We start from the raw sequence: 25,130 nt of genomic DNA, 5'->3' as shown, positions 1-25,130 counted from the left end.
TCTGGAGCCCGGCAGTGGGACCCTGGGGAGGCTGCGTATCACCCCCCAAATCTGCACGTCACGCACTGGTTCCAGGAAACCCTTATCTTGTACCCACAGCCCAGGGCGGGGGGGGGGGGGGGGGGGGGGGGGGGGGGGGGGGGGGTAAAGTGGGGCTGTGGGGATCAAAGGGGCACTGTGGGGGACCTTGTCCCACAGCACTGGGATGCAGCTGCTCCGACAGGGATGGAAGGTAAACCCGGAAGGTGAGAGGCTGTTCTGCCCGGAATGCAACACATCCCCACTCCCTCCTTCCCTACATCCCCCTGTCCTTACAACCCAGACCCCTGCGTCTTGTCCCAGCCACAGGAGAGGTCAGTATGTGTCCACATGTCCCTGCCTCAGGACAACCTGCCCTTTGGAAGAGCCTGTCAGCACAAAGAGCTGACTCTGCCCCAAAGTAGATGTGGGTGTTTGAAGTTTCTCTCCTCATTTTTCTTTTTTTTTAACTGGGAAACAGCAGGAATGTTCCCTGGGAGTGAGGCACTCTCTGGCAGGAGCTGAGGTACAAGAGGGACCTTGTGAGGGACAAACCACAGCAGCAACAGGTGTTTTTTGTGTTAAAAATGACAAATATTGTGCCCAGATGTACCAGAATGAACCGATTGTTTTTTAAATGTGGTTTTAAACGTTTAACAACACCTTCAGTAAGAAGAAAGGGAAGTGAAGTGTTTTGAGGGAGTGAGAAGCTAAAGATGTGAAGTTTTCCAGTGTGTTTTCTGCCTGTGTGTTTCCAGTGTGTTTCCAGTGTCTTTTCCCCTGGAAAAGAGGAATCCTGGGAGCTCCCCCTCAGCTCCATATCCCAGCTCCACTATTCCCCACTGGGTTCCAGTCTGAGGGGGTATTTCATAGAATCCTGAAATGCTTTGGGCTGGGAGGGATCTTAAAGCTCATCCAGTTACAACTCCCTGCCTTCGTCAGGGACACCTTCCCTTAGCCCAGCATTTACAGCTGTAACAGAGCACTTGGCCAGGGCAAGGGTAGAATTCTTAGAGAAAACACCCCAAAATTCCAGCTGTTCTTTTAACAGGAGCTTGAAAAAATTTAAGTGGTGACAGGATGGGAGCAGAAGCCAGCAGGTCTGTGCTCCCTGGCCGCTACTTGCCCTTTGGCACCTGCTGAAGGCTCCCAGAACTCCAAGAGCAGGAATTTGCACCCAGATTGAAAAACCAACCCCAGCTCAGTGGGACACGGGCTGAGCACAGCTCACACACACATACAACACCAAGGCAATGCTTCCCATTAAACTCCATAAAATATTAGGCAAAACTAGATATCTTCCCCCCCCAAAAAAAAAAAAAAAAGAAAAAGTGCAGCCCTTCCAGTACCGGCCAGCAGGGTTTTCTCTCTGGAGCAGAGTCTTCCCGTGGCATTCCAGTGGGGACAGAGCCCCCCCATCCCGGCCGTGTGAGCACTATGGAGTGGCTGGACACCACCAGGGACACGTTGTGCGTAACTTGTGCGTATCTTACAGCTTGAGTAGTGCACTGGGTCCTACTACAGCTCGGGAATTGCACTGCAAAGTGAGGAGGAAGGAGGAAAAGCTCCGCAGTCAGTTCAGGCATTGTTGGCTTTTTTCTCGGATTCTTTGTTGGGATCCTGCTTCAGTTTGTAATCAGCCAGGGCGGCCTTGATGGCGTCTTCAGCCAGCACTGCAAACCAAAAACGTGGGATTTTAAGGATCGTTAGAAGGCTTTTAGGACAACAGATGAAGGAAAAACAAGAGCAGGCAGCAGTGACCATCGCTACAGGCAACATGTGTCGGATTTAAGGGGCAGAATCTGAACAGAACCCATATAATATTGAATCCACAGAATACTGAACCCATATAATGTAAATTTATGTAATATAATTTCAGATAATATAATTCGGAATCTGAACATTTATTATCACTCCGCTAAGCTACAGCTCCAGAATATTAAAGGGATCTGAAAACACTTAAATTAACCCTGAAATCTGAACATCGAGGCCAACCTTGTGCAGAAACTCTTTGGAAAACAACATCCCAGAGCATCTGGGCTATTCCCAGAGTATCCTCCTGAAATCCCAGGTGTTTACTTACTGGAGCAGTGCAGTTTGACAGGGGGAAGGCAGAGTTCCTTGGCAATATCCGTGTTCTTGATTTTCAGCGCTTCGTCAACCTGGAACACAGGGAGGGTGGTCAGGGGTCCTGGTACGTACAACACAGGCTGGAAAGGGGTTTGCTAAGAGGGTTTAATGATCCAGAGCCAACAGAATCCCAAGGGCAGAACATTTCAGCTGCCCAGGGCAGGGAGAATGTTGGAATTAAGGAATCTGACAGAGCAGGAATGAACCAACACACACTAGTGTCACAGACTGCCACTACTTAAGCTGCTGATCCCCTACCACAACACTGAAGTGCATTTGTTGCTGGTAGAACAGGTTTAAATGATCTCAAACCTCTCTGTAATTAAACTTTCTTCCAGAACTTGCCATCAGCCTGGTTTTGCTCATTGCATAAGACACAAAGTACTTCCCTGGTGGAATCATCATCCCTGGAAGTGCTCAAAAAATGTGGCACCTGGGGACATGGATCAGTGGTGGACCTGGCAGCACTGGGGCAATGGTTGGACTCAATGCTCTTAGGGCTTTTTCTAACGTTAATGATTCTCTGACGAGTCTTGGAAAAGGCAACTCTTGTTCTAAGTCAGGGCTGGCAGTCACTGCCTTTTAAGCTACAGCACAAATCAGTGCTGGGATTCCCTGGCCAGGGTGACCCCGACAAAGAGCACAGGCTGGTGTGAAGCTGGGAAGCTTTTCCAGGCTCCCTCACCGTTTTCCCTTTGACCCACTCGGTGGCCAGCGAGCTGGAGGCGATGGCCGAGCCGCACCCGAACGTTTTGAACCGGGCGTCCACGATCTTGCCGTTCTCGTCCACCTCCACCTGTGAGAACATTTTGGGAACACTTCAGTGCCCGCCCGGGGGGAGCAGGGCGGGCCCTGCCCCGGGCACAGGGCACGGGCAGGGCGGCTGTGCGGGAAGGCCACGCTGTGCCCTGAGGGGACACGGGCAGGTGTGTGCCTCCCAGCAGCCCCATCTGACCCCTCTGCCAGGTGCCAGCGGGTCCTCAAGGTCACCTGTAGCTTCATGACGTCGCCGCAGGCCGGGGCGCCCACCAGGCCGGTGCCCACGTTCTTGGCGTTGCGGTCGAGGGAGCCGACGTTGCGCGGGTTCTCGTAGTGATCCACCACCTACGAAGGCACAGTGTCACCGAGAGCCATCCAGATTCCCCCCTGTCCCTCCCCTTGCCCCGCTCGCCCCTCACCTTTTTGTGATAGCCCAGCGCGGCCGGGGCGGACCCGGCCCGGGGCCGCAGCAGCACCGCCCCCGCCGCCCTCAGCGCCGCCATCTTGACTGAGGGGCGGGCGGAGCACGGCACCCTTTTATAACCTCGGGCGGGGAAGCCACGCCCCAGGCCACGCCCACAACCGCGCCCCTTTGCTTTAGGCCGCCGGCCGCCTGGCTCTCACCGCGACCGCGGCTTCGCTGCGCAGACCGAGCGAGCGTTGGAGACCGCCCGCGGGAAGGGCCTCACGCTACTTCTTAAACGATCAATAAGTAAATAAACGATGGAAGCGCTGTTTCTGTCGCGACAGGCGTTTTATCGCGATAGCCGGCGCGTGTGCTGGACGCGCCGGCCACACTCAATATGGCGGCCGAGCCGCACCGCGCACGCCGCGGACCCTCCCAGAGGCCCCATGAGGGCCGCGCAGCGGGGTGCCCGCAGCATTGCCTGCGCCACACTCCGGAATACAAGGGGTCGCGCCGCCGCTCCGCTCAGCGCGGCTCGGTCTCGCTGCGTGGCCGAGAGCGAGACGGTGCGAGCGGAGTATCACCGCTCTCCCCGTCCTGTTCGAGTGGCGGCGGCGCGGCACGGCGGGACGGGCAGCGCCTGGGCAGCCGCGGCGGCCGGCGGAGCGCGGCGGCCGGCGAGTGGAGCTGCATAAGATGGCGGCGGCGGGAGCTGAGGCGGCGGCCGAGGAGGAGAAGCGGCTGCCGGAGGGAGACCCCGAGTCGGGCGGAGACTCGGATGACGAGGGGGACTCCGACTCCTCCGGCGACGGCGAGGATGAGGAGAAGGAGAACGAGGCTGAGATCCAGCGGCTGGAGGAGCAGGTGGGCCCGGCGGGCAGCGGGTGTGGCGGGAACGGAGGATAAGCCACGACTGTGCCTGTACTTTGATGCTGGGAAGTGTCAAGATGTGGATTTCCGTGGTCCTTAGCGTGTCTCGTCCAACTCGGGATATTCCGTAGTTTTAAGACGCGAGTGTTTGGAGTCTGAAGTGAAAACTGAGCATTTGGGGTGGCTTTTTGCGAGGGAAATCAGCGAGTGGAGCCCCAGCGCGCCGTTTGTACTCATTGAGGCAGCACAGCCGCCTGTGGGGGGGCTTCATTGCCTTTGAAGAAATTAAAGCACGTTTTTCTCTGTGAGCAGCGACAGGACCCGAGGATACGTCTGGAGCTGTGTCAGGGGAGGTTTAGGTTGGATCTCAGGAGAAGGTTCTTCCCCCAGAGGGTGGTGGGGCACTGAACAGGCTCCCCAGGGAATGGTCACGGCCCCAAGGCTACCAGAGCTCAAGGAGCTTTTGGACAACGCTCTGAGGGACAGGGTGGGATTGTTGGGGTGTCCTGGGCAGGGCCGGGAATTGGCCTGGAATGATGCTCGTGGTCCCTTCCAGCTCAGGATATTCCATGAGTTGGCTCTTAAAAAGAGACTGTTCATTCGGGTGCAGCTGGAATCTGTCGTGCTCCTGCTGCATTGGGATTTATGAGCAGTAACCCTGGGAGCTAAGAGCCCTGAGCTGAGCACTAAGCTTAACTTAAAGCTCTTTTAGACCTGAAAGTGTTTTTTAAAAATGTCTCTGCGTGACCTGGAAACACCTTACAAACAAGGGTGAAGTTTGTTGCAACTCCGTTGTCTTGGCTCTGTGAACACATGAGGAGATTATGATTTATTTTCTGATTTCTTCGTGTCCGTCACTCAGCAGCGGTTTTGGAATTGATTTTTATCGTTTTTTAAGCTGTCCATCAATGCCTTTGACTACAATTGTCACTTGGATCTGATCAAGCTGCTCCGTCAGGAGGGAGAGCTGGTGAAGCTCCGCAGAGCTCGGCAGAAGATGAGCGAACTCTTCCCCCTCACTGAAGGTACTGAGCATCCTCTGCTCCTGTTACAGCCCCCACAAGGGAAACTTCACCTATGGAAATTGCTGGTTCAGTGGTGAAACAGCATGTTCGTGCCAGGTTTAAGCACCCTCAGGCAGGGAGTGTGACCCAGATCCCAGCAAACTCCTGCTGAAAGTGGCATTTCACAGATGGGCAGCAAAAATATTCCTTGTTGGTGGAAACTGTGGGCAGCCCTGGAAATGGGTATCTCCTTTTTATTCATAACACAGAGACAGTGTAAGTACTGCAGAGGCTGCTCTGCCAGTGGGATTTTGGTCTTAGAAAGGGAAGCCCTGGCACAGGTTGCCCGGAGAAGCTGTGGCTGCCCTATCCCTGGAAGTGCCCAAGACCAGGTTGGACAGGGCTTGGAGCAGCCTGGGATAGTGGAAGGTGTCCCTGCCCATGACAGGGGGTGCAACTGGATGATCTCTAAGGTCCCTTTACATCCAACCCATTCCATGATTCCGTGTTTCCTTCTGTGTCTGTGGAATCTTGCAGCCTCCAAAGCCATTTACTGTCACAAGTGTGAGGACAGGTTGGTTCCAGGTACATCCTGATCCTCTGCCCAAGGTGCTGATAAATTGCAACTTCTCCCTTAGTAGAAGGGTGCTTGTTTAGTTTAAAAAATCTCCATCCAACTTTAATTTTAAATTAATTATGAGTAGTCATGGAAGTTAAAATTCCTCTCTTTGCCTTGGCCCTCTGCCTGATTTTAACTCTATTCCTAAAAACTCTAATAAACACCAAGTGGATGCAACTTGTTATTTCTGAACAGTAGTGATGTGTTCCAAATCTTTTCCTTTTAGAAATCTGGCTGGACTGGCTGAAGGATGAGATAAAAATGGCTTCGGAGAGCCATGAGCGAGAGAAGGTCTATGAGCTGTTTGAACGAGCTGTCAAGGATTACATCTGTAAGTCCTTAATAAATGCTGTAAAATGTCTAGTGTTACATCCAGATTTGGCTTTTTTTTTTATAGAGAAGTCTTTTCCTTCTGTTACAATGCAGAAATTGGATCGACATTTCAAGTTAATTTCTGAAACATTCGTGTGAAGTGATGCAGCATAAATTCAATATTTTAACTTTACTGGATAAACAAAAAAAAGAAAATAAAGAGAACTGTCATGTGTTTGGTCTATTTATTTGCAGCAAATAAAGTGTTTGGGAAGCAGAGTTGACTTGATCTCCTCAAAAATAATGAAACCCAGACATCTATTTGTCCTTTGTTCAGGTCCTGAAATCTGGTTGGAATATGCCCAGTATTCCATTGGAGGCATTGGTCAGGAAGGAGGGATCGAGAAGGTGCGGTCGATCTTTGAGAGGGCACTGACTGCAGTGGGGCTGCACGTGACCAAGGGCACAGCTCTGTGGGAAGCATACAGGGAATTCGAGAATGCCATCCTGGAAACAGCACAGGTGAGGCCATTCCCCAGGACTCTCATCCCAGACAAGCTGTGGAGCAGCTCCTGGAGTCACCTTGGGCTGTCTCCTCTGAGGAAAGGGCCTTTTCAGGTCTAAAAAATGACCCTTTGCTCTGAGAAAGCCATTCTGTGTATTTGGTTGATAAATTAGTGGATTTGTGCTTAAATAAAATCATAAAATCTCAAATCCAGGAGGAAAGTTTCCCTCTGTTGATTGAATTACCGAGAACAGCTTTAAATTGAGGAGCTCCATTATCAAACAATATTGCCAGTGACTGTTTCTGCACAGAGTCAATCTTGTTTTAAGTTTCTAGGCTGTTCTCTACTTCAGCTTTTAACTCATCCATTATTCCACACTGTGCCTTGTGGATGAGGGTATTTTATCCCTGGAAAGTAGAGTTTGACATCTGCAAAATATACTTTTACGAGGTGGCCAGAATGTGAATATTTCTTTTTATTTTTATAGTTAGCAACATAAGAGATGGAAGTTAAAGATGTCCCTGCTCATGGTGGGGTAGGAACTATTTCATTTTAAAGGTCCTTTCCTACCCCATTCTCTGAAATGCCCTAACAAAGGGGTAACAGGAGAATGCCCTTTCATTCCCAAACACAATCAAAACTGGAAGTTCTAAATCATCTCTCCACACCCCAGGGATTTACTGAAACCTCTTTGGTGGTTTGTGAAGCAGCACAGTTACTTGTTCTCCTTGATCATTTCCCTGTGCCTGTGTCAGCTTTCAGTCAGGAATGCTTTTCCCATTGACCCAGTGGAGTGATCTCCAAGTTTTAGCTTTCCCAGCAGTGAAATGCGAGTTGGCCGTGTGTGTCCACTTGGATCTCGGCTCCCCCAGCTCATAAACAACCCCCCATCGTGTCCATCAGCTTGGAGCTGATTGAATTCCCTCCTTTTGTTGGTAGCCAGCCCCTGGCAGTGTTCCATCCCCGGAGCAGCAGCAGGTGCTGTGCAGCCAGCTCGAGAAGATCCACACACTGTTCCGGCGCCAGCTGGGGATCCCACTGCTGGGTAAGAGCTGGAGGGAGGGAGGGAAGAGCTGGGATACACTGATCCAGCCATTGGGCACCAGGGTTCTTCTGGTAGAGCCACACAAGCTGCAGCTGGAATTCTTGTGTTCCCTTTAATCAATGCCATTTGCCTTGTGAGTGAGGCACAGATCCTTTTGGATCAGGAATATTCTTATTTATTGACACTTGGGTTATGTGATTGCTCAGAGCTTTTTAAAGTGCAGGTGATGAGCGCAAAATGTGACCACTAGAAATGAGGAATTTGCCTCATGAATGAGGCACAAATCCCTTTGGACCAGAAATATTTGTATTTATTTAAACCTAGTGTATCTGGTTGCTCAGAGCATAATTTGAGGCTATTTAAAGTGCAAGGGATGAGCACAAAACGGGACCATTAGAAATGAGGAATTCAGCTGTGATTGCTGCATAAAAACCTTGGTAGGGAGTATCTCTGGCAGCTGGATTGTTGGAATTCTCCCTTGTCTAGTTCCTATTTTAAGCTCCTGAGTCCCTTTTCTTGCTGCTTTGCTCACAAGAGAAAGTCGAACGTAGTTCTTTGACTTCATTTCCATATAGAGAGACTTTGTTTTCTTAAATTTTCTTTAAAGCCTTGGGGAAAATTTTGCCCCTTTGGTTTTCTAATTCCAAATGAGCAGGTTTAATATAACTTGCCCTGAGTTTGCTGTAGGATACTGTTTAAGGTGAGGTGTCTGAACCCTTGAAGTGTGCAGTAGTGTGATAGATCCCAAAAGCGGATAAGTAAATATTTATTATAAATATTATATAAATAGCAGTAGGAATATATGTTAGAGCCAAACATAGGTTGAAATCTGATTTTTTTAGTCTCATAAGTGCATTATTAATGAAGTTTCATGTCTATTCTCATAGACATGGAGGCTTCATATGCTGAATATGAGGAGTGGTCAGAAGAGCCAATTCCAGAAACAACAATCAAAAATTACAAAAAAGCTCTACAGCAATTGGAGAAGTGCAAACCCTATGAAGAGGCACTGGTAATGCTGTCACTTGTATCTTACTTTAAAACTAAGAGTGAGTTGCTTTGGGGTGACTTTTTTTTTTCCCAAATTTATTAGTTTCTAATCCCAGAGATAAAGCAGCTGAGTGTTGCTGGGGGACCTGTTGAGCTGTGAGCAATGGGAGGCAGAAGAAGCCTCACAACTGGGAATACTGGAAATTATTGAATCTATTGAGTGTGTCAGGCCACCCTAAGGTGCACATGAGTGTTCCAGCTGTTTTTTCCAGCATTGAGGAATAACAAGTAGGCAGCTGAGTGGTTTCAGAGCAGGATGGTGTTCAGAGGTGTGTGAAAATCAAAAGCTGCTGATGTTTAGAGGCAAGTTTCTTATGTGAAATTTTGCATGAGACCTGCTCTGGGGAACAGCTGAACTGTTTGAATTGTGTTTTATTTAAGAGTTTAATGTTTTGTCTCCTTGTTTGTTTCCCAGCTGGGTGCTGAAACACCAAAGCTGGCAGAATACCAGGCTTACATTGATTTTGAAATGAAAGCAGGTGATCCAGCTCGCATTCAGTTGATCTATGAGAGAGCCTTGGCTGAGAACTGCCTTGTCCCAGATCTCTGGGCACGCTACAACCAGTATTTGGTAAGGAAATAAACCTAAAAATAAGGAAAATGTGTGCAGTTTTATTTCCCTGGTTTGTTGTTTTTTAATCTCAGTGACTGACAAACAGCCAGTAAGTTCTACTTCAGTCCTGCCCTTTAGTCTTTAAATCCTCCAGAAACTGATTTTTCTCCTCACTTTTGCTTTCCTCCTGTTTTTAGAGGTGTCTTTATTAATCAGGTGAGCATTTGAACACTTCTTTCCTCGAGCTGTGTATTTTCTCTGCAGAATTCAATGCACTGAAGTAAACCCAGCTGTTCAGCCCATGTTTCCATGGGGTTGGTTAGTGCAGTCTGAAACCAATCCTGAGCTCCAGAGGCAGGACAGAAGGTGGCTGGATTAAGGGATCAGGGTGACTCCCTGCAGGAGGCTCATCCAGGCCCAGTTGCTTCGTCATCTCTTTATCTTCCCAGCTGGAGACAGCAGGTTGCAGGTGGAACAGCACCTGCATCAGTAGGCTGTGTGTGATCCTTTCTTCTCCTCTTACATCCCAGTTGGGAATTTAAAATTTAAAATAAACATTATCTCACTGGCAGAAAACACCTCACAGATTTGGTAGTTCCAATTTGTGTTGCTCATTTGAAGGTGTTCCCTGGCTTTTTGGGAATATAGAATTTGAAACACCCAGCTCAGCTTTTCAAATACAAAATGAAAGTGCCTTTTTTTTTTTTTTTTTTTCCAAGTGCTGGCTCTTTATAAGCTGGGATTTGGCTCAGATGGTCTCTCTGGATGACAGGAACTTGAACTTTGTTGTGTGATTCTTCCAGGACCGGCAGCTCAAAGTGAAGGAGTTGGTTTTATCCGCCCACGACCGCGCTGTCAGGAACTGCCCCTGGACAGTTGGGCTGTGGATTAGGTACCTCCTGGCCATGGAGAGGCACAGGGTGGATCACAGCATCATTTCTGGTAAAGAAAGGCCATCTCAGCAAAACTTCTTTACAGTTCTGCCCTCTGAATAACCTGTGGCAAGTGGGACTTGCAGGATTTGTTTCCACCTGCTGCAGTCTCAGAGCCGCTGCCACGTACAGCAAGTGCTTCTAGGGCAGCTTTTGGTGAGCAGCTGCAGCTCTGAGCAAGCAATGAACAACTTGGAATGAACATTCCTGAATTAAACTGGCTTTAAATCCACTTCTTAAACCAATTTACCTTGTAGAATTTCTTGTCTTCTCTGGTTTTCCCAGAAACCAGTGGTATATGTGTATATATTTATTGTGCTATGACTGCAGTTTGCTAATTTTGAGGATGAAAAGTAATTGTGTTTGGGTTTTCTCCCCTGCTTTCTTTCAGAAATGTTTGAAAAAGCTCTGAATGCAGGTTTTATCCAAGCAACAGACTATGTAGAGATCTGGCAGGCATATCTGGATTACCTGAGAAGAAGAGTGGATTTTACACAAGGTCTGTACGATAAATGTGGGAATAAGTATTTAAACTGTTTTCTATGTGCTTCTCTGAAACAGTGGTATTACTGTTTGGCTTTTTTAAATAACAGTATTTTCATCTTTCACAGAATTTACTTTCTGGCCAGTTAGTGTCTATAAAACATATGAATTTAATTGGTTTAAAGCAGCTCTTTGCTGACAGAGTAGATTATGCTGTTGCAAATCTGCCCTGCCTTGTATTTTTGATACCTAATGGTTTTTTATTATGCATGTAGTGAGTTTTTGTTAGTGAGTAATAAATTTAAGTAATAATAGCTGTAAGAAGAAGAAGTAATAAATTTAATCACCACTAACTCATAAAATCATTGTGGGTGTTAAGGAAAATGTTTTAGTGGATGAGAAATTGAAACTAATTATTATTTTAAGGTAATTCTTTCTTTTTTTCCCCTAAAGACTCAAGTAAAGAGCTGGAGGAGCTGCGCTCTGCCTTTGCACGTGCTGTGGAGTACTTGAAACAAGAAGTAGAAGAGAGTGAGTTAAATCATCCAATATGTTGTTTTCTCTTGTTCAGAATAATTTTTATAAGGCCAGTTCTCCACACAACGTTTAACTTGTCTTTTAGGGTCTTGAGCATCTTAAGAAAGCTCCAGATAAGCATTTCAACTCCATGGAGAACTTGTTTGATAAACACTTTATTTTCAAGAGCCAAGTACAACAAACAGTCTTTGTTTTTATTCCTAGGATTCAGTGAAAGTGGAGATCCATCCTGCACCATCATGCAGAACTGGGCAAGGGTTGAGGTGAAGTTTCTCTCTGCTGTATTTAAATTACTGAACTAGATAAAATTGATTGTTTTAACATTGCAGCCAAGTAGAAAATTCCTTTTCTACTTCAGAATTTTGTCTGGGTTGCTTCAATGAGTAAATGTGCTGGTGCAGTCACTACAAGTGGATGTTTTATTTTCCTTCCTTTGCCATGGGCTCTTAGGAGTTGGGATGAGTCGTGTTACCTGGGTGCTGTAATTTCTCTGGGCCCAGGGCATGGGATGGGTTGCCAAAGTGTTGACCATTGGAATCCTCTGAACGATATGGGCCTGAAGCTGAATTAATTATTTCATTTCATGCCCAGTTAGGGAGGGAGAAAATAAGTACATCTAGGTGTGGTTCAGGTTATGCTAAAGCAGTTCTAAGTCACCTGTCTGGTGTATTGATAGACCTCCACAGTCAGATCAAGTGAATCCAGCTTGGGTTTCCTAAGCCATTTACCCTCTTCCTAAACACAAAGCAAGCTCTCAGTCTGGGAGAAGAGCTGAAGTGCTCTATTAGGTACATTCATCAACAACAAAAGGAAAAATTCAGAAGCAACTATCAAATATTTTTTTATAATGACAAAAAAGAAATATACGTGGCAGGCAGAACCAAGGCAGATGTTTGAGGTGGGCAGGGAAGTATTATTAAGGAGTAGAATTGATCTAAGGGTGTATCTTCCTGGGTCTGTCTGCATCACCTGTGGTCTTCCCTTGGTTTGGGTGCTGGGATTTAATCGTGTTGAACAAATGATCCTAAATGATGTTGGGTATTTTGGGTGCTCTGTTCCAGGCTCGCCTCTGTAACAACATGCAGAAAGCCAGAGAGCTCTGGGACAACATTATGACTAAAGGAAATGCCAAATATGCAAACATGTGGCTGGAGTACTATAACCTGGAAAGGTAAGAGCTTGGCTGGGGGGGGGGAGAGTTAATTCCCTTTTAATTTCCTCATCTGTGTGAGACAAAGCTTAGCTTAGCACGGGTTTGCTTCTTTTGGGTTTGGAGGTTCTTGGAGCAGCTCTGCTGTGTATTCCAGGAGTGCTACAGCACCAGTGTGAAATGGGAGCTGCTGGGGAAGGAGGGGGAAGGTTTTCATGGATGTAGTAGCTGTGTTGTGGCCCTGCTGTGAGGTTTGGCCCCTCAGTGCCCTCCCCTCCTGCAGAGCCCACGGGGACACCCAGCACTGCAGGAAGGCCCTGCACCGCGCCGTGCAGTGCACCAGCGACTACCCCGAGCACGTCTGCGAGGTGCTGCTCACCCTGGAGAGGATTGAAGGTAATTAATTGGCTCAGAGAAGGGTAATTAATTGCCTGCTCCTCACCTCATCTTACCCAGCCTGGTTAATGTGTGATGACACAGAGTGAATTTTGATCCGGTGTTTTTGTGTTCACTTTCCTTTCACTGCTGTCCTGTACACTCACAGCTCTGTCTTCTTTCCTTCTCTTCTGGCCTGATTTGGAGCCTGCTAAAATTACTGGATTTTTCCATACCCTTTTGGAGTATCATAGTCTAAATGAGGGGTTTCTGCTCTGCTTGGCTCCTGTTTTTATTTTCTTCAAAGCTACTCATTCTAGTTAAAATTTTCATGTGTAAAGGTTAATATTAAGAGCAAGTTCCTTGAAGTCAATCACTCTTATTTTTCCAGAATTGTATTTTTGAGAGAGCTAAATACAAGACTTCTAAAATTATTTTCACTTTATCAATCAGGAACACTGGAAGACTGGGATGCAGCTGTTCAAAAAACAGAGAACAGATTAGCTCGAGTTAATGAACAAAGAGCAAAGGTCAGAACTTTGTGAGCTACCAAAACAGTTTATACACCCTAATTAAGATCATGCTCGTCTGAATGTCAGATTTCTCTTGTTACTTCCCAGCCTGACTTGTCTTAAAGCCTCAGAACTATTGATTTTTGGTTTAAAACTATGGTTAACAACCTCTTGATGCTTTTCATCTTTCCCCTTTTGACCCTTGGGTGGATACAAGAGTGCTGTGCACTCCAGGAAGGCTGGGAGAGCAAATAACTGAGATGTGCTTTAAATGATGTTCCCATTAGTGCTGTGGTTAATGTAGCTCAGGAGAAAACCCTCTGGGCCCAGTGCTCCAGAAAATGCTCTGCCATCTGCAGTCACTGGAAAAAAAATTAATAAATAAACCTTACCTCTTTGTAGGCTGCTGAGAAAGAAGCTGCTCTGGCAAAGCAGGAGGAGGAGAAAGCTGAGCAACGAAAACAGGCTCGGGCAGAAAAGAAAGCTTCCAAAAAGGCTAAAAAAGCCAGGATTGGAGACAAGCGCAAGGCAGACGATGAGGATGAGGGGGAATGGGGACAGGAAGAAGGTAAAAATAAAATAAAATTAAAATCTCAGACCTCTGGCAACAGGGTTATTTTGTGTTAGAGGCAGATGAGGAATTGCCATTACTCGTGTCTTCAGAGCTGCTGTGCTTTCAGGGCTTCTCTCTCCTGGCAGGTTTTTGTTGTGGTGATGGAATGAAAGCAAAGCTAAATGGTGGTTTTTGACCAACAGAAATACATGTTTTTAAGAATTCTAGAGTTTTCTAGACTTTTCTTATTTTGAAGAAATATTTTTTTTTCTTTTTTCTTCTTTTTTTTTTAAGTCATTTTTCTGACTCATCATATGACGCCAAGCCATGTGTGTAAATTGGGTTATTCACTATTGCAGCAGGCTCTAGGAAGTTGATAACAGAAGACTTTAATAGGTTGCAGCCCTTGGGAGTTTTGGGAGCTTTTAGATTTTCTTTTTTTTTTAAAAAAACCCCATTAGACAAAACAAAAGAACATGAATCAGCAACTGTCAGTTGTAACTGACTGACAAAAGGAACAAATATTCCTGTTGCTTTCATCTAAAGCTGTCTTGGTTGAATAATCTGTCGTTGTTATTTAAAACCTTTTTATTTTGTGTCTTTTATGAAACCACAAATACAATGACATTTCCAAGCTGCACAGTGGGAATGGAGGAGGTATTAGTTTCAACAGTGAATGAAATGAGGTAATTTTTTCTAATAAGGTTTTTAATTTCATTATTTAGAGCTACCCAGCAAGAGGCACAGGGGAGAGGATGATGGTGTGCTTCCTGAGGAAGACATGGAAGTGGAGACTGGGCTGTTTGGGAGAAGTGCCCCTGCAAAGCCAGATGGGCCAGCAAACCCCAAGGAAAGGGCATCGACCAGTCGGAAGGACATCCCCAAAGTGTTCCATGACAGCAGCAAGGATAAAGTCACTGTGTTTGTCAGCAACCTTGCCTACACCATGGCTGAGCCTGAGGCAAAGCTGAGGGAGCTCTTTGGGAGCTGTGGGGAGGTGGCAGAGATCAGACCAGTGTTCAGCAACAAGGGCACCTTCCGGGGCTACTGCTACGTGCAGTTCAAGGAGGAGGAATCTGCTCTGCAGGCCCTGGGCCTGGATCGCACGGCTGTGGAGGGAAGGCCCATGTTCGTGTCCCCATGTGTGGACAAGAACAAGAATCCAGACTTTAAGGTAAAGTTTTACTGGCTGAGGTTGCACGGTGGGTCTGCAGAGGGGAGCTGCTGGAGCATGTTGTGTCCAGAGTGCTCACATCCCATGAGCTCGTGTTGTGCTACTTTGGAATGGTCAAACTGATTTTTTGGGGATTTCTTGCATCTTCCCTTACTTTGCCATAAACAAGGACTGGCATCAATTTATTCAAGACTTGCAGAAATGTGCTAATTCGGATAGCTGTGGATCCCTTCCCACTGAGGATATTCTAGGATTATCTGTGACCATCCTCATTGTGAAGGAGACATGGATGTTTAGAAGCATTTACTTGCAAGTCCTTAGAGTATCCCTGTGTTTATATGGAAATATCTTCCAAGATGCCACGTGTGACTTTAAGGTAGTTTTGGATCACACAGATATCAAGTACTCTGATAACTTTTAGGGGATGTAAGATTGAAATCTGTGGAGTCTCTGACTGGTTTATAACTAACATCCTTTTTGTTTCTCCAGGTTTTCAGGTATAGCACTACCCTGGAGAAACACAAGCTGTTTATATCTGGTTTGCCATTTTCCTGCACTAAGGAAGAGCTGGAAGAGGTGTGTAAAGCGCATGGGAATGTGAAAGACATTCGGCTGGTCACCAACAGAGCTGGAAAACCCAAGGTAGGCATCCTTAATACACTCTTATTTTCAAGAAATCCTTCAAAAAGAAGCTCGTCGTGAAGTTTGGATACCAAAAGTTGGTTTTAGTAAGTTGCCAGTGTGGCTTTGCATTAAAATTTGGGGAAATGCTTGGATTTATACAGCCCAGGGTGTCTGTGCTGATAACTAACTAAAGAGGGAAAGTGGAATTTTTTCAAAATACTTAAATGGCACAAGAAAAATGGGATGGAGGGGAAGACATTTGCAGCACTTTCAGTACAGTACAAACAGGTATTTGCAAGTCTGCAAAGGATTTGTTTTGAGAGTAACTGAGTAGATGGGTTTCACCTGGTGCAACCAATTCCCATCCTCCCTTTCCTCCGTTCCTGGAGGCTTTGTTCCCAACATCTGCTGCAGTAAGAGATTCACCAGTGAGAAATGAGCCACCTCTCTCTCACAGGGCTCATTATTTCCATCCTGGAATAAATGACTCCTTGTTAAATAAGTGATTCTAAACCAGCTGCTGCTCTGCCAAAATTCTACCTGACACCTGGGCTGTGTCTGTGGTGGGCCCTGCTCACAGGTGTCATCCTGGGGGTGCTGTGCATGTATTAAATTGGATTTTCTAACCCTTAGCACCATCTCAGGGGCAGTTCCTGTTTCATGCACACCTTGTAACGAGTGCTCTCATGTACCCCAAGTCTTGCCATCCATGTTCTGAGCTTAGTTTGAGCTGGGATTGGGGCTAAACCACACATAAATGTACTTAGGGAATGTTATGTAAAACCTGATGTATTTCCTATGAAACTGGATAATCTGAAAATGCAGCTTAAGGGCTTGAATGTCATTTGAAAGCATAACAGCAGTGAGAGGTGATGCCTCCCAGCCAGTATCCCTCATTATATTTCATTATATTTATTTTAATAGGATTTCTTTTTTTTTTTTCCTTCCACAAATTAGGGCATCATGAATGAGAGTGAAGAAATTCAAGTTCTAAAAAGAATTCTTTTTAGAAGAATACTGGTGCTCTGAACCACGTTTAGCTTTGCTTTCTGTATGATTTCCTTCCAGTTGGCCGAATGACTTGTAAAATACTGGAGATACAGAAGCACTAAAACTAATTTCTTTTCCTTATTTAGGGCTTGGCCTATGTGGAATATGAAAATGAAGCCCAGGCCTCCCAGGCTGTGCTGAAGATGGATGGTCTGACAGTGAAGGACCACGTGATCAAGGTGATGATCAGCAACCCCCCCCTGCGGAAGCTGCCCGAGGCTGGAAGGGCCTCCACATTCCCAGCTCCTCGACAGGTTTATGGAGCGTAAGTGTGAGGGAGGAGGGGGCTGCTGGCACTGCTGGGAAAGGAAATGCTGGGTTTCTTGTACACTAAAATTTAGGAGTCTCATCTGGAATGTGTACCTTAAGGGGGCTTAGAAGAAGGAGGAAGAGGGACTTTTTATATAGGCAGCTACTGACAGGACAAGGGGGAAATGTTTTCACACTGCCAGAGGGCAGGTTTAGATGGCATATTAAGAAAGAATTCTTCCCTGTGAGAGTGGTAAGGCCCTGGCACAGGTTGCCCAGGGAAGCTGTGGCTGCCTCATCCCTGAAAGCGTTCAAGGATGGGACTTGAAGCAACCTGGGATAGTGGAAGGTGTCCCTGCCCATGGCAGGGGGGTGGAACTGGGTGATCTTCAAGGCCCCTTCCAACCCAAACCGTAATAGGGTTTTATGAATATGAGAGAATGTTTAAAAGGTGCTGAACCGTAAAAAAATGGATTGTTGGATCGATGAGGAAAAGATTTTTCCTCTTTATCAACAGAAACAGGTCTGTAGTGATCAGAGTATCAGGCATTGGCACCTCATAACCTCCACATCCTCTCGTTCTGGAGAACCAGCCATTGCTCAGAGTGAGCATTCAGACTGCTCTTTCATTTTTTGGAGTGTTCCTGTGTTGTAGGTGCCCTGTGGATAAACAGCTTCAACTTCTGGGGGCTGTCAGGCAGTTGTTTGCCAGAACTCGGGTCTGTGTTTCAAAGCCACCCACTGAAACCTTTGCACTGCTTATTCCTGAAACAAATGACAGGAATAACATTTAAATGAGAGTTCCTCATAATGAACAAAGTCTTTGTTGTTTCCCCAAGTTAAAAGAGTGTGTTTAAATGGGATTTTTTTGCCCTCTAGGCGAGGCAAGGGAAGGACACAGCTGTCCATGATGCCCCGAGCGTTACAGCGTCAGAGCAACCCCATGGCCAAGGCTGAGAATGGGATGGTCCAGAACTCACCAGCAACTTCATCTGAGCCCCCTGCAGAGCCTAAAAAGATGTCCAATGCTGATTTTGCCAAGATGCTACTGAAAAAGTGAGCAAAAAGTCTGCAATCAGCAGGTCTGGTACAATGTGAAATGCCTTTATGGAAGCCATGTTGTGTCCTTATGCTGGCAAGGAGAGAAAGCCTGTCACAATCATGGAAATGCTGTTCTGGACTGCTGCATTCATGGGATCAGTGTAGGATGGCACAAATCCAGGTAGTTTTCCTCTAAAGAGCAAAGAGTTATACTTTTGTTCTGGTAAAATGGCGTTCTATGATTCCTCATATTGAGGGTAACGAGGGGGGCAATATTTCCTGTCCAGCTTGGATGCCATGTGGAGTTTTTTTGAGTACTTTCCAACTATTTCTCTTTCATTAACGAATGAGATGCAATGTGAGACCCTTGGCAAGCCCCACTGGTCAGCTCAGATTGTGACTGCAGACATTCTCTCTGGCAACAAGCCCATTTTCCACCCAACCCCACGCACGCAGGGACAGTCATCTCCTTCCATGCAGAGTCCAATGGCAGATGCTCCAACTTCACCACAATGGCCTATTTTAGTATTGGGAGAGTTTGTATACATATGTGTGTATATGTAGATACCCAGATATACATATATATGTATTCAGTTCACGTTCTGTTCCAGTTGACCTGTTTTTTATATGGTGTATTTGTAAAAGACATTCAGATGATTATTTTTAAGTGTCATGAACTAATCTTTAGATCTGGTAGTTTTTGTTTCCCATAAAGTTGTTTGTGCTGTTGCTAAGGACCATATTTTTTGGTTGGTTTTGTTAGCTAGCTCATGTGTCTTTTGCAGGTGGTTTCTGTATGGTTTTGTACAAATGTGAAGTGCAAGCTGACGTTTCTTGGTTTATTAAACTCAAGTTCTCAAAGGTTTTCTATACATACTGTTGCTTTTGTTTAAATGTGGGTGTTGGAACTGCACTTATCCTCTGGCAGCTGGGTAGTGGTGATGTACTTCACCTCAGGTGTGCTCAGATAGTGTCACTCCTGCCTTTAAGCAGCTCATTCCATCTGCTCTGAATATCCTGAAATCAGTAATCACCTCAGACTTTCCAAGAATGTGGGATGATCTGGGATAGAAATATTCCTGCTTGTCAACTCCTATTCTGGAAGTCACCACATGCAGGGGTGGATGTGAGGGGGGACCCCAGTACCAAGTTCACTTGTACCACACAAACACTTCTGCAAATAAACACTATTTTCTGTGCTGATTTCACTTGGCTTTACTTTGAAATGATGAGTCTGGTCATGATATCACAGGCCTGAGGGAGCCAAGATCTGCACCATGGGCCTTCCTCCTCCACAGCCACTTCATTCACTGCAGCAAAGCGTTCTGAGAACAACCTATTCCAAACAAAGACTTTAATATTAAAATAGTTTATTAATCTGTTACTAAAATAACATTTTTCACCCCCCCAGAGCTCTAAAGTGCAGATTTTATTCATACTCGGGTTGCACTACAAAAATAAGCACATTTTGTAAGGACAGAACACCCTTCCTCGGGTATTGTCTGCTTTTCCTGGACAGCAGTGACCAGAGAACTCCCAATCTCATCCTGCTTTTTGCTTGTATAAAACATGTCCTAAGTCCCTGGCAGGTAAGAGAGAGTTAAAAGGGAAGAAAATTAACCCTGGCCTGGGACAGTCTAACAGCTTTTGTAAAGGAGTTAAGCTTAACAGCACCCTAAAAGGGGATTTTAAATGGAATTTCTCTGAACTTGGAGGTGGTGGGATCAATGCTGCTGTTACACACCTGGCAGTTGGGGGGAGGGAGCTGTTCTGGGGGTGCTTTTACCTTAAAAAAAACAAAGATAAAAGTGATTCTTTGAACTGCTCAGCAGTTTCGAGGTACTGCACCAACTGCCACTGCAGCAGAGAGAGACCTCGAGTGATTCTTGCCCCATTTATTGCAGTAATAATGTGACCTAATGATTAATTGTGAAAGTTCCCTTATGTAGACTAAAGAAACTGAAGGCTTTGGCAAACTTTTTACACACATTCTCACCAAACTGGCACAGCTCCTGTCTAACAACCTTTTCTGCCCACAGCTTTGCAGACACAAGCTCCTTTAGACCCTGAACTGAAATGTCTGAGGACAGTTGTGCTTTCCCAGGGCTCCTGCTTGCTGAGGTGAGGCCTGGGAGCACCAGGGAGTCCTTCCCCCTGCAGTGAGTAAGTCAGAGCATTTCTCCTCCTGTTCCACTCCCACCACCTGTAATCCTACACCGAATACTTCCCACTTGTACAAAACTGGCCCCAGGAAAGGCAGCTGAAAGTAAACATGCAAAGTGCTACAGAAATGGGAGGGGAGAGGTGGCTTTGAAGTAGAGTTCAGCCTCCTTCCTGCTCAGTACCTGTGTGACTGACAGGAAAGTGTCTGATGGACACAGCTGGGAGAGTGGCGTTCCTCCATCATGTGTTTTGGGGTGGTTTTGAACAACAGGGATGAGATAACACAAAAATAATTCAGTTTAGACTTTGCCAAGCAGCTTCTTGCCAAGGTCAGACATTGCAGTAGCTGTCTGGGTGAAGGGTTGTGATTGAAGCAGCTCCTCAAAGCTTAACTTAAGGAGAAATTAAATCCTAGTTCACCTTTTTGAGCCTCTCTGCCACCTCTCCCCATCTCCTTCCAGTAGCACAAGCAACTTCTAGTGCACAGCCATCATCAACAGGTCACATTCCATCTCGGCGTAACGTATATAAATAAATTATATTAATTTAATCTGATGTAAGACACTTTAAATAAAGGAAATGCTAAAGAGTGACACCTCCTGTCCAGTTATTCCCAGCAGGAACACTGAGTGGCTTGGAGTTCTGCTCTCCCATGGGTTCACTGGCTCCTGAGCGTCAAGTCTTGATGGGGATGGTCTGTTTGCACCCAGCAGTGGTTCCCCCCGCCTCAGGCAGGCCCACGGAGTACTCGGTGGTGGCGATGAGCAGCATGTCCAGGGTGGTCTCGGTGCACTTGGCGATGAAGCGGATGAAGGGCCTCACGTCGCCCTCGTTGGCCACCTCCAGGACGTGGTAGTACTCCGCGCGCTGCTCCTTGCGGATGGTGATGGGCGGGTACCCCGCCTGCATCAGGATCAGGTTCATCAGCAGCCGCGAGGTCCGGCCATTGCCATCCACAAAGGGGTGGATGTAAACCAGCTTGTAGTGGGCCAGGGCCGCGAACTCCACGGGGTGCAGCCCCATGGCGTCCTCCGAGTTCATCCACTGCACCAGCTCCCGCATCTGCTTCTCCACATCGCGCGGGTGGGGCGGGATGTGGTGCCCCACGAAGACCTGCGTGGTGCGGAACCGCCCGGCCTCCACGGGGTCGGCGTAGCCCAGCACGCGCCGGTGGATCTCCAGGATGTCGGCGATGGTGACGGAGCCGATCCGCGACACCAGCGTGGTGTTGACGTACTTGAGGGCCGCGTGCATCCCGATCACCTCGTTCTGCTCCACCAGGCTCTTCCCCGGCACCGCGTACCTGGTCTCGATGATGTGCCGGATCTCGGAGAGTGTCAGCGTGTTCCCCTCGATGGCCACCGTGTGGTAGATGTGGTGGTAGTAGGACTCCTCCATGACGCGGCGCAGGGCGGAGTTGCCCTTGGGGATGGCCATCACCTTCTTCACCTTGCTGTCGATGATGCTGAAGTACCTCTGGTCGATCTCCTCCACCAGTGGCAGCGTCCGGCCCCGGTTGCTCAGGGCCTTCTCGTTGTGGGGGGAGATGGTCAGTGCCTTGGAGTACAGGTAGTCGGCCTGGAGGATGTCTTTCTCCTCTTCAGAAAAGATCCCAAACTCGTTCAGGGCGTCCACGTAATCCGGGTCCATTTTGAGGGCATACAGGAAGAGCTTCTGGGCCTTCTCCCGCTTCCCCTGGCGCTTCATCTCCAGGGCTTGGTTCAGAGCTGCCCTGGCTTCCAACTTCACTTCTGGAACACAACAAAAATGGTTAGAGAACAGGGTGCTGGGTTTGACTGAAAACTGATCTGGACTGAAAACTTGTAGAGATCTGGACTCCATGATCCTTGTGGGTCCCTTCCAACTCAGGATATTCCATGATTCTATGACCATCACTCTTCACTGATATAAAAGTTAAACAAAACCAGCCTCTAAGAACTGGAACAGAACTTGTGTTCCAGTCTTTGCTAGGCTACAATCACAGAGGTTTATGCCATGTTTCCAGGCCGAGCACGAGGCAGCAGAGCCATTCCTGGCAGGAAGTGTGGTGAGGCAGGACCTCTGAGCAGCTGGCTCAAGGTGGCCAAAGATGTGTAGCCATCCCAGCCAAACTCACTGTGGCCACCAAACTGCTTCATGTGGGAGGACACAATGTGTCAAATACATTCCTCTTCGCATTATTTTAGGTGAAATTCTAACACATTGTTGTGTTGGCTGCTACCAGCACTTCTGTTTGTTCACTGAGCTATCTAACATTTTCCCAGCAGTAAGAGCTTTACTATAAACAAAGATAAAGTGCTGGAATCGTAATTCCTTTGCGTGTTTTCCAAATTAACATCCTGGCTGATAAAGGCCATGACCGCAGCCTGTTGTTGCCTGAAAGGCTGTTTCATGCCAGCCAGGATTTCAGGATTTAACGCTGTATATCCCAGATTCCTGTGTATTAAACCACCTCTCTGTGTTCTGGTTACCTCCACAGGACTTACTAGTACTGAAAACATGAGGAAAAACCTCAGAGAGACAGAGTGGCGAGGAGGGAACGCTGGCACAGGGCCCTGGAATGCAGTCATGGAGCTGCTGAGGGCCTGCTCCACCTCGGGGGCATTTCCAAGCTGGTGTTCACTGCAGGTGGCAGTGAGAGCTCCTTACCATCATGTGCTCCAGGAGAAGGCCAGGTAGGTGATGAGATCTCCAGGTTGGGATTGTTTTATACAACAACTCACAGAATAGCTGGGGTGGGAAGGGACCTCTGGAGATCATCCAGTCCAACCCCCCAGCCCAGGCAGGGTCACCTGGAGCAGGTGATGCAGGGACGTGTCCAGGTGGATTTGGAATGTCTCCAGAGAGGGAGACTTCACACCCTTCCAGGACAGCTGTTCTAGGGCTCTGCCACCCTCCATGGCAAGGAGTTCTTCCTCATGTTGAGGTGGAACTTGTGTTTTAGTTTATGGCCATTGCTCCTCATCCTGTCACTGGCAGCACTGAACAGAGTTGGGCACCATCCTCTGACACCCCTTGGAGATATTTGTATGGATTGATGGGATCCTCTCTCAGTCCTCTCTTCTCCAGACTAACCAGGCCCAGCTCCCCAGTCTCTCCTCACCATAGAGATGCTCCAAACCCCTCATCACTGTGGCCTCCCCTGGACACTCCAGCAGCTCCTTGTCTCCCTTGTACTGAGGAGCTCCTCTGTCCCCCTGCACCCCCCAGGACCCCCTTACCTGGGGAGGCTTTTCCCTTGAGCACCAGCAGCTCCAGCCCCCGGGAGGTGACACTCAGCTCCGTGCTCTGTCCCGTGATCCTGGGCATTCCCGAGGGGCCCAGTTTGCTCCTCAGGAAGGAGATCCCCCTGAGCAGGGCGTGGCACTGGTTCTCCACGGCAGCGAGGGGGAGCAGCAGCATCACCAGGGAGCTGAGGAGCAGCACGAGCACGGCCGCCCAGCGCACCCGCACCCACAGGGTCACCCACTGCAGCTCCGGGTCCGTCGCCATCGCCACGAGGTTCATCCTGCCTCCAGCACGGCCACCGGGAGCATCTCCCTTCCCACCGCTCCCACCTGGGAACACACACAGCTTCAGCCAGCGCTCCGTGTCACCGGGAAGGGTTGATGTGAGCACACGTGCTCGGGGCTTGTGACAGCTATGGGGGGGTTGGTTGTCCCAGGAATCCCCATCCCTTTCCCTGCCACCCCACGGCACATCAGGGCAGTTCCCAGCGGAGCACGAATCCATGTGGAATCCTCTGTGCGTTACTGTGACAGCAGCAGCACGAGGAGACAGGTATGCCCGGGAGCAGGGTGGACTCGGGACTCTGCAGGGACCAAGGAGCTTCCCCCACGTCCCCCGGCCCCCCAGGCCAGAGGCTCCAAGGCTCTCCCTCCGCAGACCCCCAGGTCCCCCCATCTCCCAGTTCCCCTCCAGCACCACTCCCACCCCCGGGGCTCCCTCCCCATCCTAAACCCCCTCATCCCCGGTTCCCCTAAGCCCGGGACCCCCAGTCCCACCCGGCACTTCAGCCCTCTCCTGTCCGGGATCCCCCGGGTCCTCCCTGCCCGGGACACCCGCTGCTGCCCCGGCCGGGTCCCTTCAGATTCCCCGCGGGTCCTCCCTGCCCGGGACCCTAGTCCTGCCCCGTCCCTCCCCTGCCCAGGGTCCCCCCATATCCCCCCTTGTCCCCCCGTCACCTCCGCCGCCCCCGCCGCGCCCGGTCCCGGCTACATCAGCCCCGCCCACACAAGCACCGCCCCCTCGCTCTCCCATTGGCTGAGCCGCCCCCTTGCTCCGTTTCCATTGGCTCTCGCAGCGGACGCTCCTCCCCTCCCCTTCCTGCAGCGTCTTCCGGGTGGCGCCGCACCCCGGGCGCGGGAGAGGCTCGTGGAGGGCGGTGACTGGTGAGAGTGCACGTCAATCATATGCAGAGCAGCCAATAACAAGGAAGACTGGGGAGAGGGCGGGCACTTTCGCCATATAAGGGCAAGGCGTCCCCGTTGCTGCGCGACGGGTGCGTGGGGAGAGCTGATTATTCCTATGTTTGTTTCCATGGAAAAACGCCTTTTTTTCTGCTGGGTACAGAGTTGTCGTCACCCATTCCAGGCCTTTCTGGAAAAATACTTTTTAATTCTGGCCTTAAGAGTGTCAGCAGCACCGTAACTTGGTGCTCCGCACCCACGGGAGACCATGAATAGGGAGAGACTGGAGACTAGGAATGGGGAGACACTGGACAAAAGCTGAAGGAAAACAGAATATTTTAAGGAATTGCAGGTAACTCCCCCAGATTTCGGCATCTAGCAAAGTCATAAGGCAGTTTTCTACCAGATGCTCACACAGCACATCACCACCAATAGGGAAAAATAACCTGGTTTGTCAGAAATAAATTGGGGCAATTTGAACTGTATTTCAGAGGAGGCTGAGAGGAGACTCATCAGAGTCTGTAGCTTCTCAGGGACAGGGTGGGACTGTTGTGGTGTCCTGGGCGGGGCCTGGAGTTGGACTGGATGATCCCTGTGGGTCCCTTC

The 25,130-nt window shown here is 48.3% G+C and overlaps 3 protein-coding genes across 6 annotated transcripts; 1 reads left to right on the top strand and 2 right to left on the bottom strand.

Moving 5' to 3' along the window:
* Window positions 1-628: 628 nt before the first annotated feature.
* ISCU (iron-sulfur cluster assembly enzyme) lies at window positions 629-3,439 on the bottom strand. The gene is made up of 5 exons (XM_027651925.1): window positions 3,327-3,439; window positions 3,139-3,252; window positions 2,834-2,944; window positions 2,102-2,180; window positions 629-1,691 (listed from the first exon to the last, which is right to left on the bottom strand). Exons 1-5 carry the CDS (start codon window positions 3,408-3,410, stop codon window positions 1,597-1,599), a joined length of 483 nt encoding a protein of 160 aa, XP_027507726.1. The 5' UTR covers window positions 3,411-3,439; the 3' UTR covers window positions 629-1,596.
* Window positions 3,440-3,980: 541 nt separating this feature from the next.
* Window positions 3,981-19,155, top strand: SART3 (spliceosome associated factor 3, U4/U6 recycling protein). Its single transcript, XM_027651918.1, has 19 exons — window positions 3,981-4,177; window positions 5,082-5,208; window positions 6,033-6,137; window positions 6,456-6,640; window positions 7,564-7,669; window positions 8,557-8,681; window positions 9,135-9,290; window positions 10,076-10,214; window positions 10,596-10,703; window positions 11,141-11,218; window positions 11,429-11,487; window positions 12,286-12,395; window positions 12,658-12,770; window positions 13,203-13,279; window positions 13,664-13,829; window positions 14,540-14,988; window positions 15,478-15,630; window positions 16,749-16,927; window positions 17,791-19,155. Exons 1-19 carry the CDS (start codon window positions 4,010-4,012, stop codon window positions 17,969-17,971), a joined length of 2,784 nt encoding a protein of 927 aa, XP_027507719.1. The 5' UTR covers window positions 3,981-4,009; the 3' UTR covers window positions 17,972-19,155.
* On the bottom strand, window positions 19,152-24,314 carry FICD (FIC domain containing). 4 transcript variants are annotated; one of them, XR_003529088.1, is made up of 3 exons: window positions 23,337-23,936; window positions 20,712-21,866; window positions 19,152-19,288 (listed from the first exon to the last, which is right to left on the bottom strand). XR_003529088.1 is itself a non-coding variant. In XM_027651921.1 (3 exons), the coding sequence occupies exons 2-3, from the start codon at window positions 23,620-23,622 to the stop codon at window positions 20,791-20,793; spliced, it is 1,362 nt and encodes a 453-aa protein (XP_027507722.1). In that variant the 5' UTR covers window positions 23,623-23,672; window positions 24,300-24,314; the 3' UTR covers window positions 19,306-20,790. The 4 variants fall into 4 exon arrangements, 3 of the variants coding, with proteins under 3 accessions (XP_027507722.1, XP_027507721.1, XP_027507720.1); XM_027651921.1 differs by lacking the exon at window positions 19,152-19,288 and adding an exon at window positions 24,300-24,314 and having other exon boundaries at window positions 19,306-21,866; window positions 23,337-23,672; XM_027651920.1 differs by lacking the exon at window positions 19,152-19,288 and adding an exon at window positions 24,120-24,247 and having other exon boundaries at window positions 19,306-21,866; window positions 23,337-23,672.
* Window positions 24,315-25,130: the final 816 nt, after the last annotated feature.

Source organism: Corapipo altera, unplaced genomic scaffold, assembly GCF_003945725.1.
Source record: "Corapipo altera isolate COAL_440 unplaced genomic scaffold, ASM394572v1 67, whole genome shotgun sequence".
Lineage (NCBI taxonomy): Eukaryota > Metazoa > Chordata > Aves > Passeriformes > Pipridae > Corapipo > Corapipo altera.
Note: the sequence above shows the minus strand (reverse complement) of the source record. Positions and strands in the feature narration are given on the sequence as shown.